This window comes from Gouania willdenowi, chromosome 17 (genome assembly GCF_900634775.1).
Source record: "Gouania willdenowi chromosome 17, fGouWil2.1, whole genome shotgun sequence".
Lineage (NCBI taxonomy): Eukaryota > Metazoa > Chordata > Actinopteri > Blenniiformes > Gobiesocidae > Gouania > Gouania willdenowi.
The window spans coordinates 7,431,389-7,446,572 of NC_041060.1; the positions used below are offsets into that span (position 1 = coordinate 7,431,389).

At 36.0% G+C, this 15,184-nt stretch overlaps 1 protein-coding gene across 2 annotated transcripts in view; it reads right to left on the minus strand.

Moving 5' to 3' along the window:
- The window catches only part of tmeff1a (transmembrane protein with EGF-like and two follistatin-like domains 1a), a 126,027-nt gene that overhangs the window by 13,588 nt on the left and 97,255 nt on the right, over positions 1 to 15,184 (minus strand). For both annotated transcript variants that reach the window (XM_028472462.1, XM_028472461.1), the window contains exon 4: positions 6,492 to 6,521. In XM_028472462.1, the coding sequence (XP_028328263.1) occupies positions 6,492 to 6,521 (30 nt within the window). The remainder of the gene's footprint in view (positions 1 to 6,491; positions 6,522 to 15,184) is intronic.

Sequence of the window (15,184 nt, forward strand, 5' to 3'; positions counted from 1 at the left end):
TTGATTTGCTGTATAAAAAAATAAACAGGATCGCCCTAAAATTGGTGGTAGCTTTTGTTTTTATTATTCAATAGAAAAAAACATTCTTTTTTAAACAAAATCCTAACAGCAGTATTTTCAGCTGCAGCAAAACGCCTCCGTGTCATCAGTAGCTACTGAGGGCGTAACGACACGTGTATTTGTATCGAACCGTGTCGATTAATCGTAAGGCAGTTAAAAATCGATTCATAGGTATAACGATTCACATCGATGCTGTGAAAATTAAATCGCAGTACTTTTTTTACCCAGAAGTGTTGGCGGCGAGTGAAATCTGCTAATACTTTCTTTCTGGCTGCCTTCTACTCTTAAACATATTCATAAATGATTCCTTACCCCTTTAGCACCGAAATAATATCTGTAAAATTACGTGAATATCTGTAAAAGTCACGTTTTTCTAGTAGCTCTGTCTGCTAGCATAGCATCTGTTCTTCACTGCAAAATATCTGCATGCCAACCGACCACTGGGTTACCAGCGCCCACTGCTGGTTCAAACAAATATCTGACCTAAATACAGTAAAATGTATGTTTTTTTGTTTTTTAAGTCCAATTGTTAAGGCACAAAATACATTTTCAGTTGCACTTTTAAAAAGAAAAAGAACTATTATGCAGTTTTGTATTGTTTACTATAGAACCAGAATTTAAATAAGCTTCTTCTTCATTTGTATTATTCTTTTATTTATTTCATTCAAGATTTTTTTTTGTTAAATTCCATAGTTTTGAATAGTTTATCAAGGGATTCTTTTGACAATGAAAAATAGTATAGTATTTTCCCCAAAAAAAAAATTTATTTCATCAAAATCATTTATATACAGTCCCATTTTGTAAAATAAATCGTGAGAGAATTGTATCGTGAACCCAGTATCGTGAATCGAATCGTATCGGGAGTTGAGTGAATCGTTACATCCCTACTAGCGAGAAACCAGAGCTGGAGGACCCGCCCCTGTCGCTAAAGTCTCCTGCTTGGGAACACTTCGGCTTCCGGGTGAAATACTGCAAAGTAGAAAGACCAGTGGATGAAACGAGGGCAGTGTGCCGACATTGTTCAGCAGAGATCGGGTATGTTTCCGGGAACGCGACAATCATGCTAACTTACTTGAAACGGACGGCACCACAGTGCGAAAGAAAACGTCCACAGTGCGAACAACAACTGTCATCTGAGTCTTTATAGCAGCGGATAAAAGCTGTTAACAACCTGTGAGGAGCTTATTTTCATAATATTTGATGTATTTTTTGTTTGAGAATATTATTATTACCAGGCAGCACTTTTTTCAACTTTATTTTCATATTCTGTATAATGTTAAATACATTGTTGGTTTACTAAAGTTTCAAATAAACAACAAGCATGTTATGTTTTGTTCCACACTGTACCGAAAATGAACCGAACCGTGACCTCAAAACCGAAGTACGTATCGAACCGTGATTTTTGTGTATCGTTACAGCCCTAGTAGATACAGATTCTACCAGCAGCTCCAAGGCTCACATTCAGCTGATAATGGGAGTCAACACTGGGAGCTCATTGGCCAAATGAGACCAGTGACAGCACATTATTATCTTATGATATTACTATTATCATTACAGGGGCTGATTTTAATACCTGCTCGCATGGCAGCGCCCGTTTTCCAGCAGAGATGGAGTTGAGAGCAAATGAGGCGTTTACAACCACAACATTAAATATCAGAGATTGTTCACGCTCGCCTTTCACCAGGAGACCAATTTAATGACTCATCAAATGTACTTTTTTATATCATGTAATAGAAGAGATGCTTGGTGACATCACGGAGGAGATGAATCCATAGTGACAACTTCACCTTCACTCATTAGAAATGATATCTAACCTAAAATTAATATATAGTTCATTTTTTTTATTAAAATTAGTGAGTTTGATTTTATTCTTTAGTTCAATCCTCTAAACTCTGACATCAGACTTAAATATATTACTGTAAAATAAACATTGATTGATTGATTGATTGATTTCTTGGTTGGACGTTAGGTTGATTTATAGGTTGGTTGATTAATTGGTTGGTTGTTTGATTCATTATTTGATTGATTTCCTGGTTGGTTGATTAATTGATTATTTCTTTTGGATGGTTGGTGGATTGATTGATATATTAGTTGATTTATTTATTAGTTGGACGTTTGGTTGATTAATTAATTAATTGATTTCTTGGTTGGTTGATTAATTGACTGTTTTTTTTTGATTGGTTAGTTAGTGGATTGATTTATTTATTGGTTGGTTGGTTGATTGATTGATTAGTTGATTGATTTATTAGTTGGTTGGTTGATTAATTGATTGTTTTTTTTTGGTTGGTTAGTTAGTGGATTGATTTATTTATTGGTTGGTTGATTGGTTGATTGATTGATTGATTGATTGATTGATTGATTAGTTGGTTGGTTGATTAAATGATTGTTTTTTTTGGTTGGTTGGTTGATTGATTAGTTGATTTATTTATTGGTTTGTTAATTCATTGATTGGTTTTTTGGTTGGTTGATAGATAGGTTGGTTTGTTGGTGGGTTGTTTGATTGATTGATTGATTGATTCATTACAACAATTATATCAAACAAAGCTGCTCTTCTGTAACATTTGAATATATTGCATCATGTAAGTTAACTTTCTGAGCAGAGTTGGCCTGTTCCGCCTGTGCTTGAGGTGTTTTTTTTCCAAAAGGTAATTCAACTTACTTCCAAATGATAAATGAATGATTTCATGAATGCGTGGGTTCAATAGGCAGTTAAAGGGGATTAATTACAATCATTATGATAAGTGTGTTAATAATTATTTGTCTCAGTCAAAGGTCAAACAATATTTAGACATTCTGGAATCATGTACAATTACAGAATACAGAAGATAGCACATTTTATGTGTGTGTGTGTCAGAGAAACACAATGGATCACAGCTTTGTTGTGAATGTATTGGTCTTTATAATATACCGTAGTAAGGAATATAAGGGAGTGGATTAGGGCTGAACGATTACTTGCATTTGCGATATTATCGCGATATCATAAAACGCAATTTTCTAATCGCAAGGACTGCAATGTTTTTGTTTTTTTTTTCCTTGTACTGTCCTGTTAAGTTCAGTGAGTGTTTAAGAAGTGCAGTCCACATGTTTACATGTTAGTTTTGATATGTTGAAGAGGTAAAGCCACAGATTTGTTTGCTTTATTGTTGTAATCTGTGCTTTCAAAGATACATTTTATATTTATTTAAAGTTTAAAATAATCTGAAATTGTTTATTATGAAACAGATGGATTTATTGCTTGTGTTCATTGGAAAACACACGACAAGAGGCCCTTGAAAAAATTATCGTATAATAAATCGCTGTCGCAATATTAAGGAAAGAAAAAAAAAAATCACAATTAGATTATTTTCCAAAATCGTTCAGCCCTAGAGTGGATGCAGCTGTGTGTGCGTGTGCATGTGTGTGTGCGTGTGTGTGCGCGAGCTGCTGGCTGACAGGTTGGCCCGCTGTGTGTGGATGTATTGAACAGGGATGGCTCAGCTGGGGCTGGCAGGCTGCTGATCGATGGACAAGGATCTGCAGCAGAGAGGCTTCTTTGTTCCTGTCTGACAACGGGGCGTTGCAGCTCAACACAGACCTCAGCCATAGACATGTTAGAGAGCTGCAGCACCCGCCCAACCACCAACATCACGTCCACAAACACAGACATCCTCTCATTTGTCCGTTTAGTATTTACCTTTACGTTTACATTGTGAATATTTATAATTTCACTTGAAATAATAAAGTGTCCACCTATCCTATACCTGTATACCTTTGTTTGCATGTGTATAACAAAGAGTTGTCCTTCGGTTTAGTTTAATTTATTGTTTTAGTGACACACCCACTACCTATTCCTTACTGTTGCTCTGCCTCACTTCCTTTCGTCATCAAATGTTGAAAAATATAAGCATGATAATGAATAACCTCAATTATACCAACATCAAATGGTTTTATGTTTCTTTTCCTTTTCAACCAAAGGGACATAAAATCAAGGTTTACATGAGTGCAACTTTATTATCTAATACTGCGTTTTCACCTAAGCAATGTCATCTTTTCAAATGCACACTGCACTGATGCAATATGACAAAAACAACAACCCATTGGTGTTATTTCAAGTATATTCTAGTATTTTTAATAGAGTTTTTTTTATTACAAGTAGTTGGTACTATTTGTTAATATGAAAAAAAAACAAGCCCACATGAATTAAACTGTACTGCAAAATCTATAAAAAATTATAATAAAATACACAAAACCTTCACTAGTACCCACTGGTTGGACTGTGAGTTTTTGGGCGTGACCCCAGGATGCACCATTTAGAGGTCTTTGTTTAAAAAAAGTAATTGCATTAAAGGAATTGTGTGAAATTATCCTGTTTTTATTGCATTGATACTAGTTTCTATAATATCTTCTTTTGTGCACTTCATTATTCGTTTTTATATCATTAAGTTTACATTTTTTTAACATTTCATTTAGACCTTTTTAGAATTTCCTTTTTTTTTTTTAAATATTGTATTTTTTTTATTATATTTTTTTATTTAAAACATCACGTGTATCAATTTTGGCATCTAAATAACAAGGAATTTACTGTGAAGCAAAGCGATGGCATCCTACATCTTGCCAAAGGGACCAAATTGCTTCAACCCTCACTACATATTCTCATGAAAAAACCTGCAAATTTTATCAATACTTGGAATCGAATTAGACTTTCTATGTTTATTTAAGAGTTTTGTCATTTCATTTATAAGCCATTCATCTTTGTGGGGGTGAATTTCATATTAACGGTTTGGAGCGCAGACTCAGGCATGGAGCAGAATGTCAGTGTGCTGAGAGATGGAATCGTCACTTTGTCAGCAGCTGGAGATGACAGACAAACCAGAGAGGAAAAAAGGCACATGGGCTTCACATAATGGAGATAGGAGCAGGCTTATTAGACGTCAGCCCAAAAGGTTAAAGGATTGCGCTGACAGCTCAGGAGAGCAGCTGGAAAAATAAAGAGCACGGCACCTCAGAGGTTAGTTTAATCCATGCAATCTCAAGGGATTAATGATCCTCTGTTGGTCGGCACAAAGTTTGATTTACAGCAACAAAAAAAAAAAAGAACTAAGAACAATAATCAGGGATAAAATGGTAGAGGCACCATTTAATGCAGGTAATATTATTTTGAAAATCTTCTTCAGGGACGATGAATGCATTTTTATTATTTCTTTTTAATCAAACTAATTTATAGATTATATCAAAACAACACATGGCATAATCCAAGGGTTCTCAACCTTGGGGTCACAGGACACTGTGGAACAATTTGAGCCCATTTTTGTTTATTTTTACACTTTTTCTGCAACTACACCAAACTTGCCATGTTTTTTTAACCTATTTTCAACACTTTTCCTTGCCATATTTTTGCTCACTAATGCATTTTTGCTGCATTACTCTCATTTTTGCCACTTCTTCATCAAATTTCAATGCCTTTTCTGCCCATTTTTCCACTTTCAAGACATTTGTGACACTTATAAACCCTTCCCACCTAATGTCACACATGTTCACCCATTATTGTCACTTTTAACCTCTTTTCACGATACGTCATATTTATTTTTTGTAGATTTAACCACATTGGCGATTTGTCATGGCCATCACTAACTGTTCTGACTTTTTCTGACACTTTTACACCAACATTGACTTTGAACCATTTTTGATACTTTTTCTGTCAGATTATGGCCACTCTAATTTAGACATTTCTGTGGTTTTCAAAAATTCCATTTCACCACCATTTTTGGTCACTTTGACTTCGGATTAAAACAAAGATTTATATCTTTGTGATAAATATATACCATGGCACAAATCGTAATAAACTTCCTGTGTATAACAGTGAATGTTATTCAGATAAATAAATAAATAAATGTGGTTATCACAGCTTCATAGAACAATGGACCATCATTTTGTTGACTTTATGGATGGGCCACAAAAATCTCTCCCCTTTATTCCCCCTAATAGATGGTCCTGTCTCCACATGACTGTTCTTCAATGTTGGGGGATCATGGGTTGAGAACTATTGAGCCAGTATAAACACTTGTCAGTGATTGCGATTGGTTAAAAATGTCTTTCGGACTTCACCTAAAGCACCAATCCACTACTTGGAGAAGGAATTTAAACTGCAGTCTTTATGACAGCAGTTGTTGTTCAATCCAGAGGGTGTATAGTACATGTGAGCAGCAAAATGCATGAAAAGAAAAAGAAGATCTTTACTTTGTTTAGATGTTGCTTTGAACCGAGCACTGATCAGCTCATTTAAATCAGATCATCCACAATGCTATAGCTGTGACAATGGCGCTTGCAGTAATTGATTTATGTTTGACTTTCATTTGTAGCAGACACAAGAAAGAAAATTAAATATATTGATAGTGCAACACCCCGCCCTGTGAATTACTGAGGAGAAAAAAAAGAGAGAAGAATACACTTACCATCTCCATCTCCTGAACCAGAGCCAGGATCTGTGAAAATACAAGGGACAGCTGTCAGGTTTGTGTTGGAGACCCATTATTCACACGATATATTACCGTCTACCAGCTTTCATGTGCAGGGAAGACAGGAAAACAGTCTAGGTTACAAAAGATGAGCAGTGTGCATGACCTGCTTAAATCTATATCAAAAAGAAGTAACCAGGCCACTGCAATCCATAAAACTCACGTAGACACATTTCATGCCAACATTTTGGAGATTTTCGGAGACCCGCCATTGTGCTTTTGGCAAAACTTTTGGTTATCTTCAAAATAAGAGAACTGTACATTTTAGGACCATCTGGTTCATCTTTATTTGCCCATTTTTTGGCCACTCTTGACTGCTTTTGACCCATTTTAGTCACTTTACACTCTTTACTTGCCACGTTTTTGCAACTTTTGGACTGTTTTTGGCCACCTCCATGTCTGCCTCCACTTGCTCGTCAAAAAAAAAACCACATACAAACCGGACCGAACACTTCGGGTCGACGGCCCACCAGAACGATGCCCGGTATGCCAGATGTCCAGTCCACCCCTGCCCAGGTCTCAGAGTGAGGTATCAGGTATCAGGAAAAATGATTTATCAGATCAAACGGACTCATTATTCAGCAAAACCTCCATCAAATGAAACGCCGTCAAATGACACAGTCTCAGGCTTCAAAATAAAAGTCATCAAACTCAATAGCCTCAGTCCGTAAAACACAACATGGCGTGTTGAGTATGACTAGTGTACCCACCGTGCATACTTCATAAATGCCCCAATATAGTATACATCTGGGTATTTCTCATGTAATCTTTTCATACCATCTAATGTGATAATGTAATACTCATTTTGATGCCAGACTTAGTATGAAAAGTATGTTAGTATGACATTTTGAACACAGCCATAGTCACACACAGGCTTTCTGTGAGCAAACCTGCACTTATTCTTGTGGAAACACAAAGTAGGAACTTGGACCTCGGAGGGTAAGTGATCCAATGCACCAACCGCCCTCTGTGTCAAAGCTCAGATGGAGTGTGTGAAAACCTTTCAGTTCTTTGGAGACATCCCAGTGGAGCTCCGCCCACTGAAGACGTGTGGTGGACATCCATCACCTTGGAGGCATTTTAACAAGCACAGCAGAGACTTCAGCGCCCTGAGCACTGCAGAGGGTGATGAAGGGAAAACTGCTGGCGTTTCTAACTCTGTCTCACTGTGGTGAGCACAATGTACGACCCACGTACGGAAAAGACTCCCCATAGAGTTAACCAGCCTGCAGAGACCATCACCCACTGTACTGTACAGCACTAGCAGACCATTGTAACCAGATCAGCACGACGTTACAAACTATCCCTCCAAATAGGAGCTTAATATAGTCACACGCTGCATAATGAAGTATGCACTGACTTCACTGCAATAATCATAACCACAGTTCTGGCTTCCCTTCACACAGAATGGTTCAACTATTTATTGTGAGTTTCAAATTAAAGTGTCTATGAATTAAACAGCCTGGGCATTAATGATTCATCTTGTTTTCATTCATTTATTTTTATTAATTAAACAAAAAAGAAAAAAAGCTAATCAAGACACCTTAAAGCCGATATCCGGAGTTTCTGAGAAACGTCTCGGTGTCCCGCCCTAAACAGCTCCACTTCCTCCCCCTACCTCTGCCAATCTACCAGAAGCCACGCCTCGACTTTTTTGCACGCGCATCGTGGAACATAACAATGTCGCATTGATACAGGTCTATGGGTCATCGTTTATCTTTTGGAGATGGACATTTCTGAGGTAAGAGCCTAAATCATATTTACCTGTTTGCTGTTGTGACGTGCGGCCTTGTTACCGTGCACAGTTCAGCATTCACTTTGATTGACAGTCTCCGCTACAGGAAATCTAAGCCTATTGGCTGGGCGATCACGGCGCTTTTTTACATTTGTAAAGGAGTGAATAGGACGTAGGCAGGACATATATACGTATATGAATGACCACCGGCAGTAGACCATAGTAAAAGACTAGTTAGGTATTTTTTCGCATTTCAAAAGAATCATACATGAACATAGATTTCTTAGAAACTCCAGATATCAGCTTTAAGGCAGGAATCCTCTAACTTTTTGGATCCAGGGACTCCTTATTACAGAGGAGAACATTGTTCTAAATGCCATAGAACTGATCTAATCCAGTGTTTCTCAAATGGGGGTACGCAATGGTACTACAGGGGGCACTTGAAAGAGAGCGAAAAAAATAAACAAATGATAGCATTAAAAATGTGGGGTTTTATAACGTTTATTTGTAATAAAAAATGATAATCATAATAATGGTGATGGAAATGATCTTGACTAGAACATAAACTGAAAATACAAGGGTTAGTCTTGGTCCCACATCAGACCGAAGATGAGCGAAAATGATAAAAACTACAGAAATAAATCTACGCAGAAGGCACTAAAACTTCCTAACTACAAATTCCATTCATTTACCAAATGAGATTCTATTTCATTCATTCATTGCATCATTATGCTCTATAGTTGTTTTTTCATATAGACTTCTGAGTATGTCGTAGTCGAACAAAGGAGGCACTTGGATTCAGAAATAAGAAAAAGGGCCAAAAAAGCTTGAAAACCACTGATCTATTCTATTCTTTGAAAGTATCAACCTACATATTTAAATAGCTACTGTCCTAATTATATAACATAAAATGTGTATTAACAATAACAATCAATGGAATATGTGCACATTTAGCAAAATGCACAATTTCATCACTATTGAGATAACATCATGTACGTGATACATGATCAAAAGTTTGTTTGTTTTATTGGTGCATTGGTCCCCACATCTAGGTATATACTTTTAGAAATGGGCGTGTCTTGACTGCTCCAGGAGCAGTAAAAAGTGTCCAGTATAGTGGCACATCAGCAAAACCTCAGCGTTTGATTGGTAGTTATGGCCACAATCGATCCCAAACTGGTGTGGACGTCCCTATGTTTACTTAGTTGCTGAAGGTTTGTCAAACAATGATGATTCAAAGGCCAAAAACTGTCAATTTTGTTCCATTGTGAGTTTGGTGAAGGAAAACCTGCAGAAAAAAACCCCTAAAGAACTCATAATCTGCCTGCAGCAGCTACACCTCGTGAACACAGCGTCCTCATTGTACACGCAGCCATTAAAAGTTTCAACCTTAGGTGAAAAAAAAAGAACACTGGAAACATCAAAGACCATCCGAGTCTGAATTTAATTTGATCCAGCTGATAAAAAATAGAGGACTGCAGAAATATACAAACCTGCCAGATCAATAAACTTCAAAGAGTTTTTGAATTAATTTTTCAAAAATGATGTGGGGATTGATGACTTCCATGGAGAAAAAAACCCATCTGATGGATCTCTGTTCCTGTGCTATACCTTCAATCAATAATAGCACAAGGATGGAGGAGGAGTTATCACAGTTTCTTTACTGTAACCAACTGCTCATTACCAGCGTGGGCACATTAACTCTAAAACATTTAAATGCAGAAGAAGAATGAGTCGGTCTGACTCAATAACCCCCGCTGTAGAAATCACACATGGTAGACCCTGTGGTTAATGAAGCAGGCCAGGGCTTTTAGTGCAGCCGCCTGCATCCCACACAGCTGCCCACATCTGTAAATCAATCACTTTCTGAAACACTGAATAACCGCTAATGGGTTTCTAACTTTCAACACAATGAAGTGCAACATCGGCCCAGACAGGGTGACACATGACGCAGACAGGGCAGAGCTTTTAATTTATTTTTTCTTAATAATTGGATGTGGAAACTTTTTGGAGGTGGGTGGAACATTTTAATTTATAAGTTTCACGTTTTCATTTATAGGTTTCACATTTTAATTTATAGGCTTCACATTTTAATTTATAGGTTTCACATTTAAATTCACATTTGTTATAAAGAAAACAAACAAATAGAAAATCAAAACCACATTAATTCCAGCAAGATTCTTTTTGTTTTCTTTTTTAATAATATGTTAAGATTTCATTTAATATTACATAGGAACAAGAGGAACATTATTCAAAAAGAAGACAAAAAGCATCTTGCTGGAAGTCAAGAAAACTTCAAAGGAAACATCAAAGCAATCAGCAGACGCCGATAGTTGGTTTATCAATGGGATTTTTTTTATAAAAGCAGAGGTCAATTTAAGGGTGCCAAAAAAAAAAAAAAAAAAAATCGATTCACATCCAAATCAGATTTCTTATAAATTAGGAAATTCTGAATTGACTAAAACATTTTAAGAATTGATTTTGACATCAATCACTTTCTAAAACACTGAATAACCACTAATGGCTTTCTAACTTTCAACACAATGAAGTGCAACATTGGCCCAGACAGGGTGACACGTGACGCAGACAGGGAAAAGCTTTTATTTATTTAATTTTTTTTTAAATAATTGGATGTGGAAACTTTTTGGAGGTGGGTGGAATATTTTAAATTATAGGTTTCACATTTTAATTTGCATTTTTTATAAAGAAAACAAACAAAGAATAAATCAGAACCAGATTAAATCCAGCAAGATTCTTTTTATTTTCTTTTTGAATAATATGTTAAGGTTTCATTTATTATTGCATAGGAACAGGAGGAACAGTTTTCTAACACATAATTCAAAAAGAAGACAAAAAGAATCTTGCTAGAATTATTACATGGAAGTCAAGGAAACTTCAAAGGAAACATCAAAGCAATCAAAAACAGAGGTAAATTCTAAGGGTGGCAGAAAATTTTTTTGACATGACTGTGCTGTTTACAAACTCTGCAAAATGAAAACCAAGTACTTCGGGAACACTTCAAACGTCCGAGCCCACATTTTACGCCATCACCCGGAGTAAAAAGAAGCCGACAACTCCACAACATACTCTCCATCATTTTACTTATGTTACCAAAGTGAGTACTCTACTTTTGTGGTCTCATAAAATTGAGATGTACTTAGTATTTATATTTGAATCTGCTGATGAATGCCTCGGGTACTTAAATGTCATTTTATTTTCATATTTAATTGAAAATTTCAAGTTAATAAGTGGGTATTCATGTTTACTTAACTCACTGGCTGCCAGCCATTTTCAGAACAGATACCCCCTCACCATTTTAGACCATTTTGACTGATCTTTAAAGACCCACAGAATATTTGTACTGACTCTGTAAAAACCAGATTCTAAAAAAATAGACTCTCTACTTTCATCAGTGATTTTTTTTTTTCCTAGCTTGTTTCGTTCTTCCGTAATCAGCAGTTGAATATAGGTAGGTTATACGCAAAATGCCAGTTTCTGACTGAAAAGCTGAGAAAACAGGATTTTTGTGAAAAAAAAAAAAAACAAAAAAACAAAACAAAACATGTCAATCAGAACAATGACTTTGAGCCTACATAAGCCCATCACAGCTAATCTCTAGGGATGTAACGATTCACTCAACTCCCGATACGATTCGATTCACGATACTGGGTTCACGATACGATTCTCTCACGATTTATTTTACAAAATGGGACTGTAGACAAATGACTGAAAAATATTCCTTTTTTTAAAAAAATAATACTGTACTATTTTCCTTTTATTTTTCATTGTCAAAAGAATCCCTTGATAAACTATTCAAAACAATGCAATTTAACTAAAAATAGATCTTGAATGAAATAAATAAAGGAATAATACAAATGAAGACGCCTATTAATTTAAATTCTGGTTCTACAGTAAATAATGCAAAACTGCATAATAGTTCTTTTTCTTTTTAAAAGTGCAACTGAAAACGTATTTTGTGAGTTAACAATTGGACTTAAAAAAAAAAAAAAACATCGTTACATCTCTACTAATCTCTCATCCAAAGTTGCAGTGCTGCCACCTACAGTGCACCAGTTGGTCACTACACCTCAGTACAAGTGATATCTATGGAAGAGCTCCCTCACAGTGTCTCCTAGCAACCCCCGTTGAAAAACATATTTGACATCCATATACGTCAATGGCAGTGAATGGTTGGATTTGAAATGACGTATATGTACGTCGATGGCAGTCGATGATTTAATTGAACGGAAATTGAATTCCAAATGAGAATTCCTTTTATCGTTTTCTTTTGTTGTGTGAGAAAGAGTTGGGTTTTTTTATATTACTGAATTTTTAAACTTTGTAACCAGGTATTTGACTGTTTTATTTTCAAAACTACTATTAAGTGACAAATATATATATATATATATATATTTTACAAGATACACGAAATATATGTTACCTCTTCGTCCAAAATTTGCCTTCTTTGTATTTACAATTTCAGAATTACTTGATTGAACCTTGGAAAGCAGCTTTTTCTTGAACATAATCAGTTTTTATTTGCACCCAATAAATAATCAGTTTGAATTGAGAATTGGTTCCGAATCGAATAGTCACCCCAAGAATAGAGTTTGAATCTTGAGTTGTTCAAAGGTTCACATCCCTAGTAAATTCCCTCATTTCTAATCAGATTTTGGCTTATCAGAATTTCCTTTCGTCACATTCACAGAAATGCTAAACAATTAATATCATTGATTTCATTCCTTCATCTTCTAATCTGATTAAGCCATTTTCTTTTGCGTGAATTGTGATTCTTGCGCAGCTAAAAAAAGATGTAGAGGTCAACCAGAGTAGAGTGGTTTGACTTTAAGATGGAAAAAGCACCGCAGTGGCCTTCAAGTCAAAGCCTCCTCCTCTTAATCCACCTATCTGCTCTTTAACCTTGTGTGGCCAATAGAGTCAACAAGCCTGCAAAAAAAAGAGTTTTAAAGAGCAATAAGTCTGACCCAACGCGTGGTGTGCAGGTTCCACCCTGCAGCTCTGGAGTTACGCCAAACGCGGCAGTCTTTCCTCCTTCCTTCCTTCCTTCCTGCTGAAATCACCACCTTTACTCATCTTAATCTCCTGCTTGAGGGAACAAACTCATCCAAAAAATGGTGCCGTTTCCTCAGCTCACAGCCGCTGAATGCTCCGATTACAGGAAGCATAAATCTTGGGAAGTGGAAATTGCAGGAGGACAGGCGGTTAAGAGAGGAAGTTGCAGGGCATATAGTGGCACTGGATCCCGAGTGTAATGGGTAATAAAGAGCAAAGCACTAAGCGACGCCTCCAGGGAAATCACAGCAATGCTAGCGCAGATGGAGCTGACCGCTAGTAGTAGTAGCGTTGGCGTTGTGGTGTAGCTTTAGTTTTAGCATTTTATTACTTAAGAGTTTAAATTGAGCAAAAAGGTTTGACTGAAGCCATAGAGTTTATCACATGTGTTTTCTTTGAAGGAAGAATAAAAACCAGCAACGTCTAAAGCAGGGGTTCTCGACCTTGGGGTCAGGGGTCCATTTGGGGTCGTCAGATGCCTTTAAAAAACTAAGATTTTTTTTTTTTTTTAACAATTTTAGCCTATTTTTATTTTTACCCTTTTTCTGCAACTACACCAAACTTGCCATATTTTAACCTATTTTCATCACTTTTTCTTGCCATATTTTTGCTCCCTTTAATGCATTTTTGCTACATTAATCCCATTTCCGCACGGTTTTTCCACTTTCAAGACATTTTCGGCACTAATAAACCGTTTCCACCACTTTTCCACCTAATGTCACACATGTTGACCCATTATCGTCACTTTTAACCTCTTTTCACCATATTTCGTGCCATATTTGCCAGTTGTTCCTACTTTTAAGCTAATATTGACACTTTTAACCCTTTTTACCACTATTTCCGTCCTTTTTTGACCACTCTAATTTGCAACTTCAAACCAATTTCTGCAGTTTTTAAAATCTCACTTCACTACTTTTTACTGGTAACTTTTAACGCATTTTATTTCTGATTAAAACAAGCATTTGCATCTCTAAGATGACTACATACTATGGCACAAACAATACTAAACTTCCTGGATAACAGTTGATATTATTCAGATAAATAAATAAATGTGGTTCTCACAGATTGATAGAACAAAGGACCATTATTTTATGAATGGTTTTAAAGGGATTCCTGCACACAACAATTAAAACAAGAGTACATACTTCCGACAGGCACTGTACTAGTTAAACTAAAAAGAATAATTAATAAACAATTTTTCTTGACTCAGTGCCCAGCATTTTTTAAATAATTTTTTATCAGCGTAGCTCAACAATGCATGACAGCATTCGCACAGCGCTGCGGCAACATCTCAGGAAAACAACTAGCTCAGCTCTATTTATCCTCTCCCAGCCCAGATGGAACCACTTGCCTTAATTAGTTCAACACAAAGGAAAATCAGAAATAACATAAATTGTTGACTACGCATTGCCTTAAAGTAAATATTTAAGTCAAGTCTGCCTTTTAAATGAATTATTAACAAAGATCCCAAAATAAATGTACCATTTTTAATAAATATAACAGAAGTAGAACCCCTTCCACTTCCTAGAATGGTATCTTCCAATTTCTAGTATTGGCATCAGGTGTGCCATGCTTGAAAAAAAATGTACACCTTGAAGTAAAGCTACCAGAATTTTAAGCCTTTTCAAATTTCACAATAAAACACTCTCACTTGCTGATGGACTGATGCAAAAAAAAAAAAAAAAAATGCATTATACAGCAAATTTTCTAAATGAGATAAATTAAAAAAAAGAGATTAATATAACTGTTCAGGACAAGCAAATTAGAAAATGAGTGATGAGTGTGTTTAACTCATTGGTTGATGTGCTTTTCTAGCGAAAGA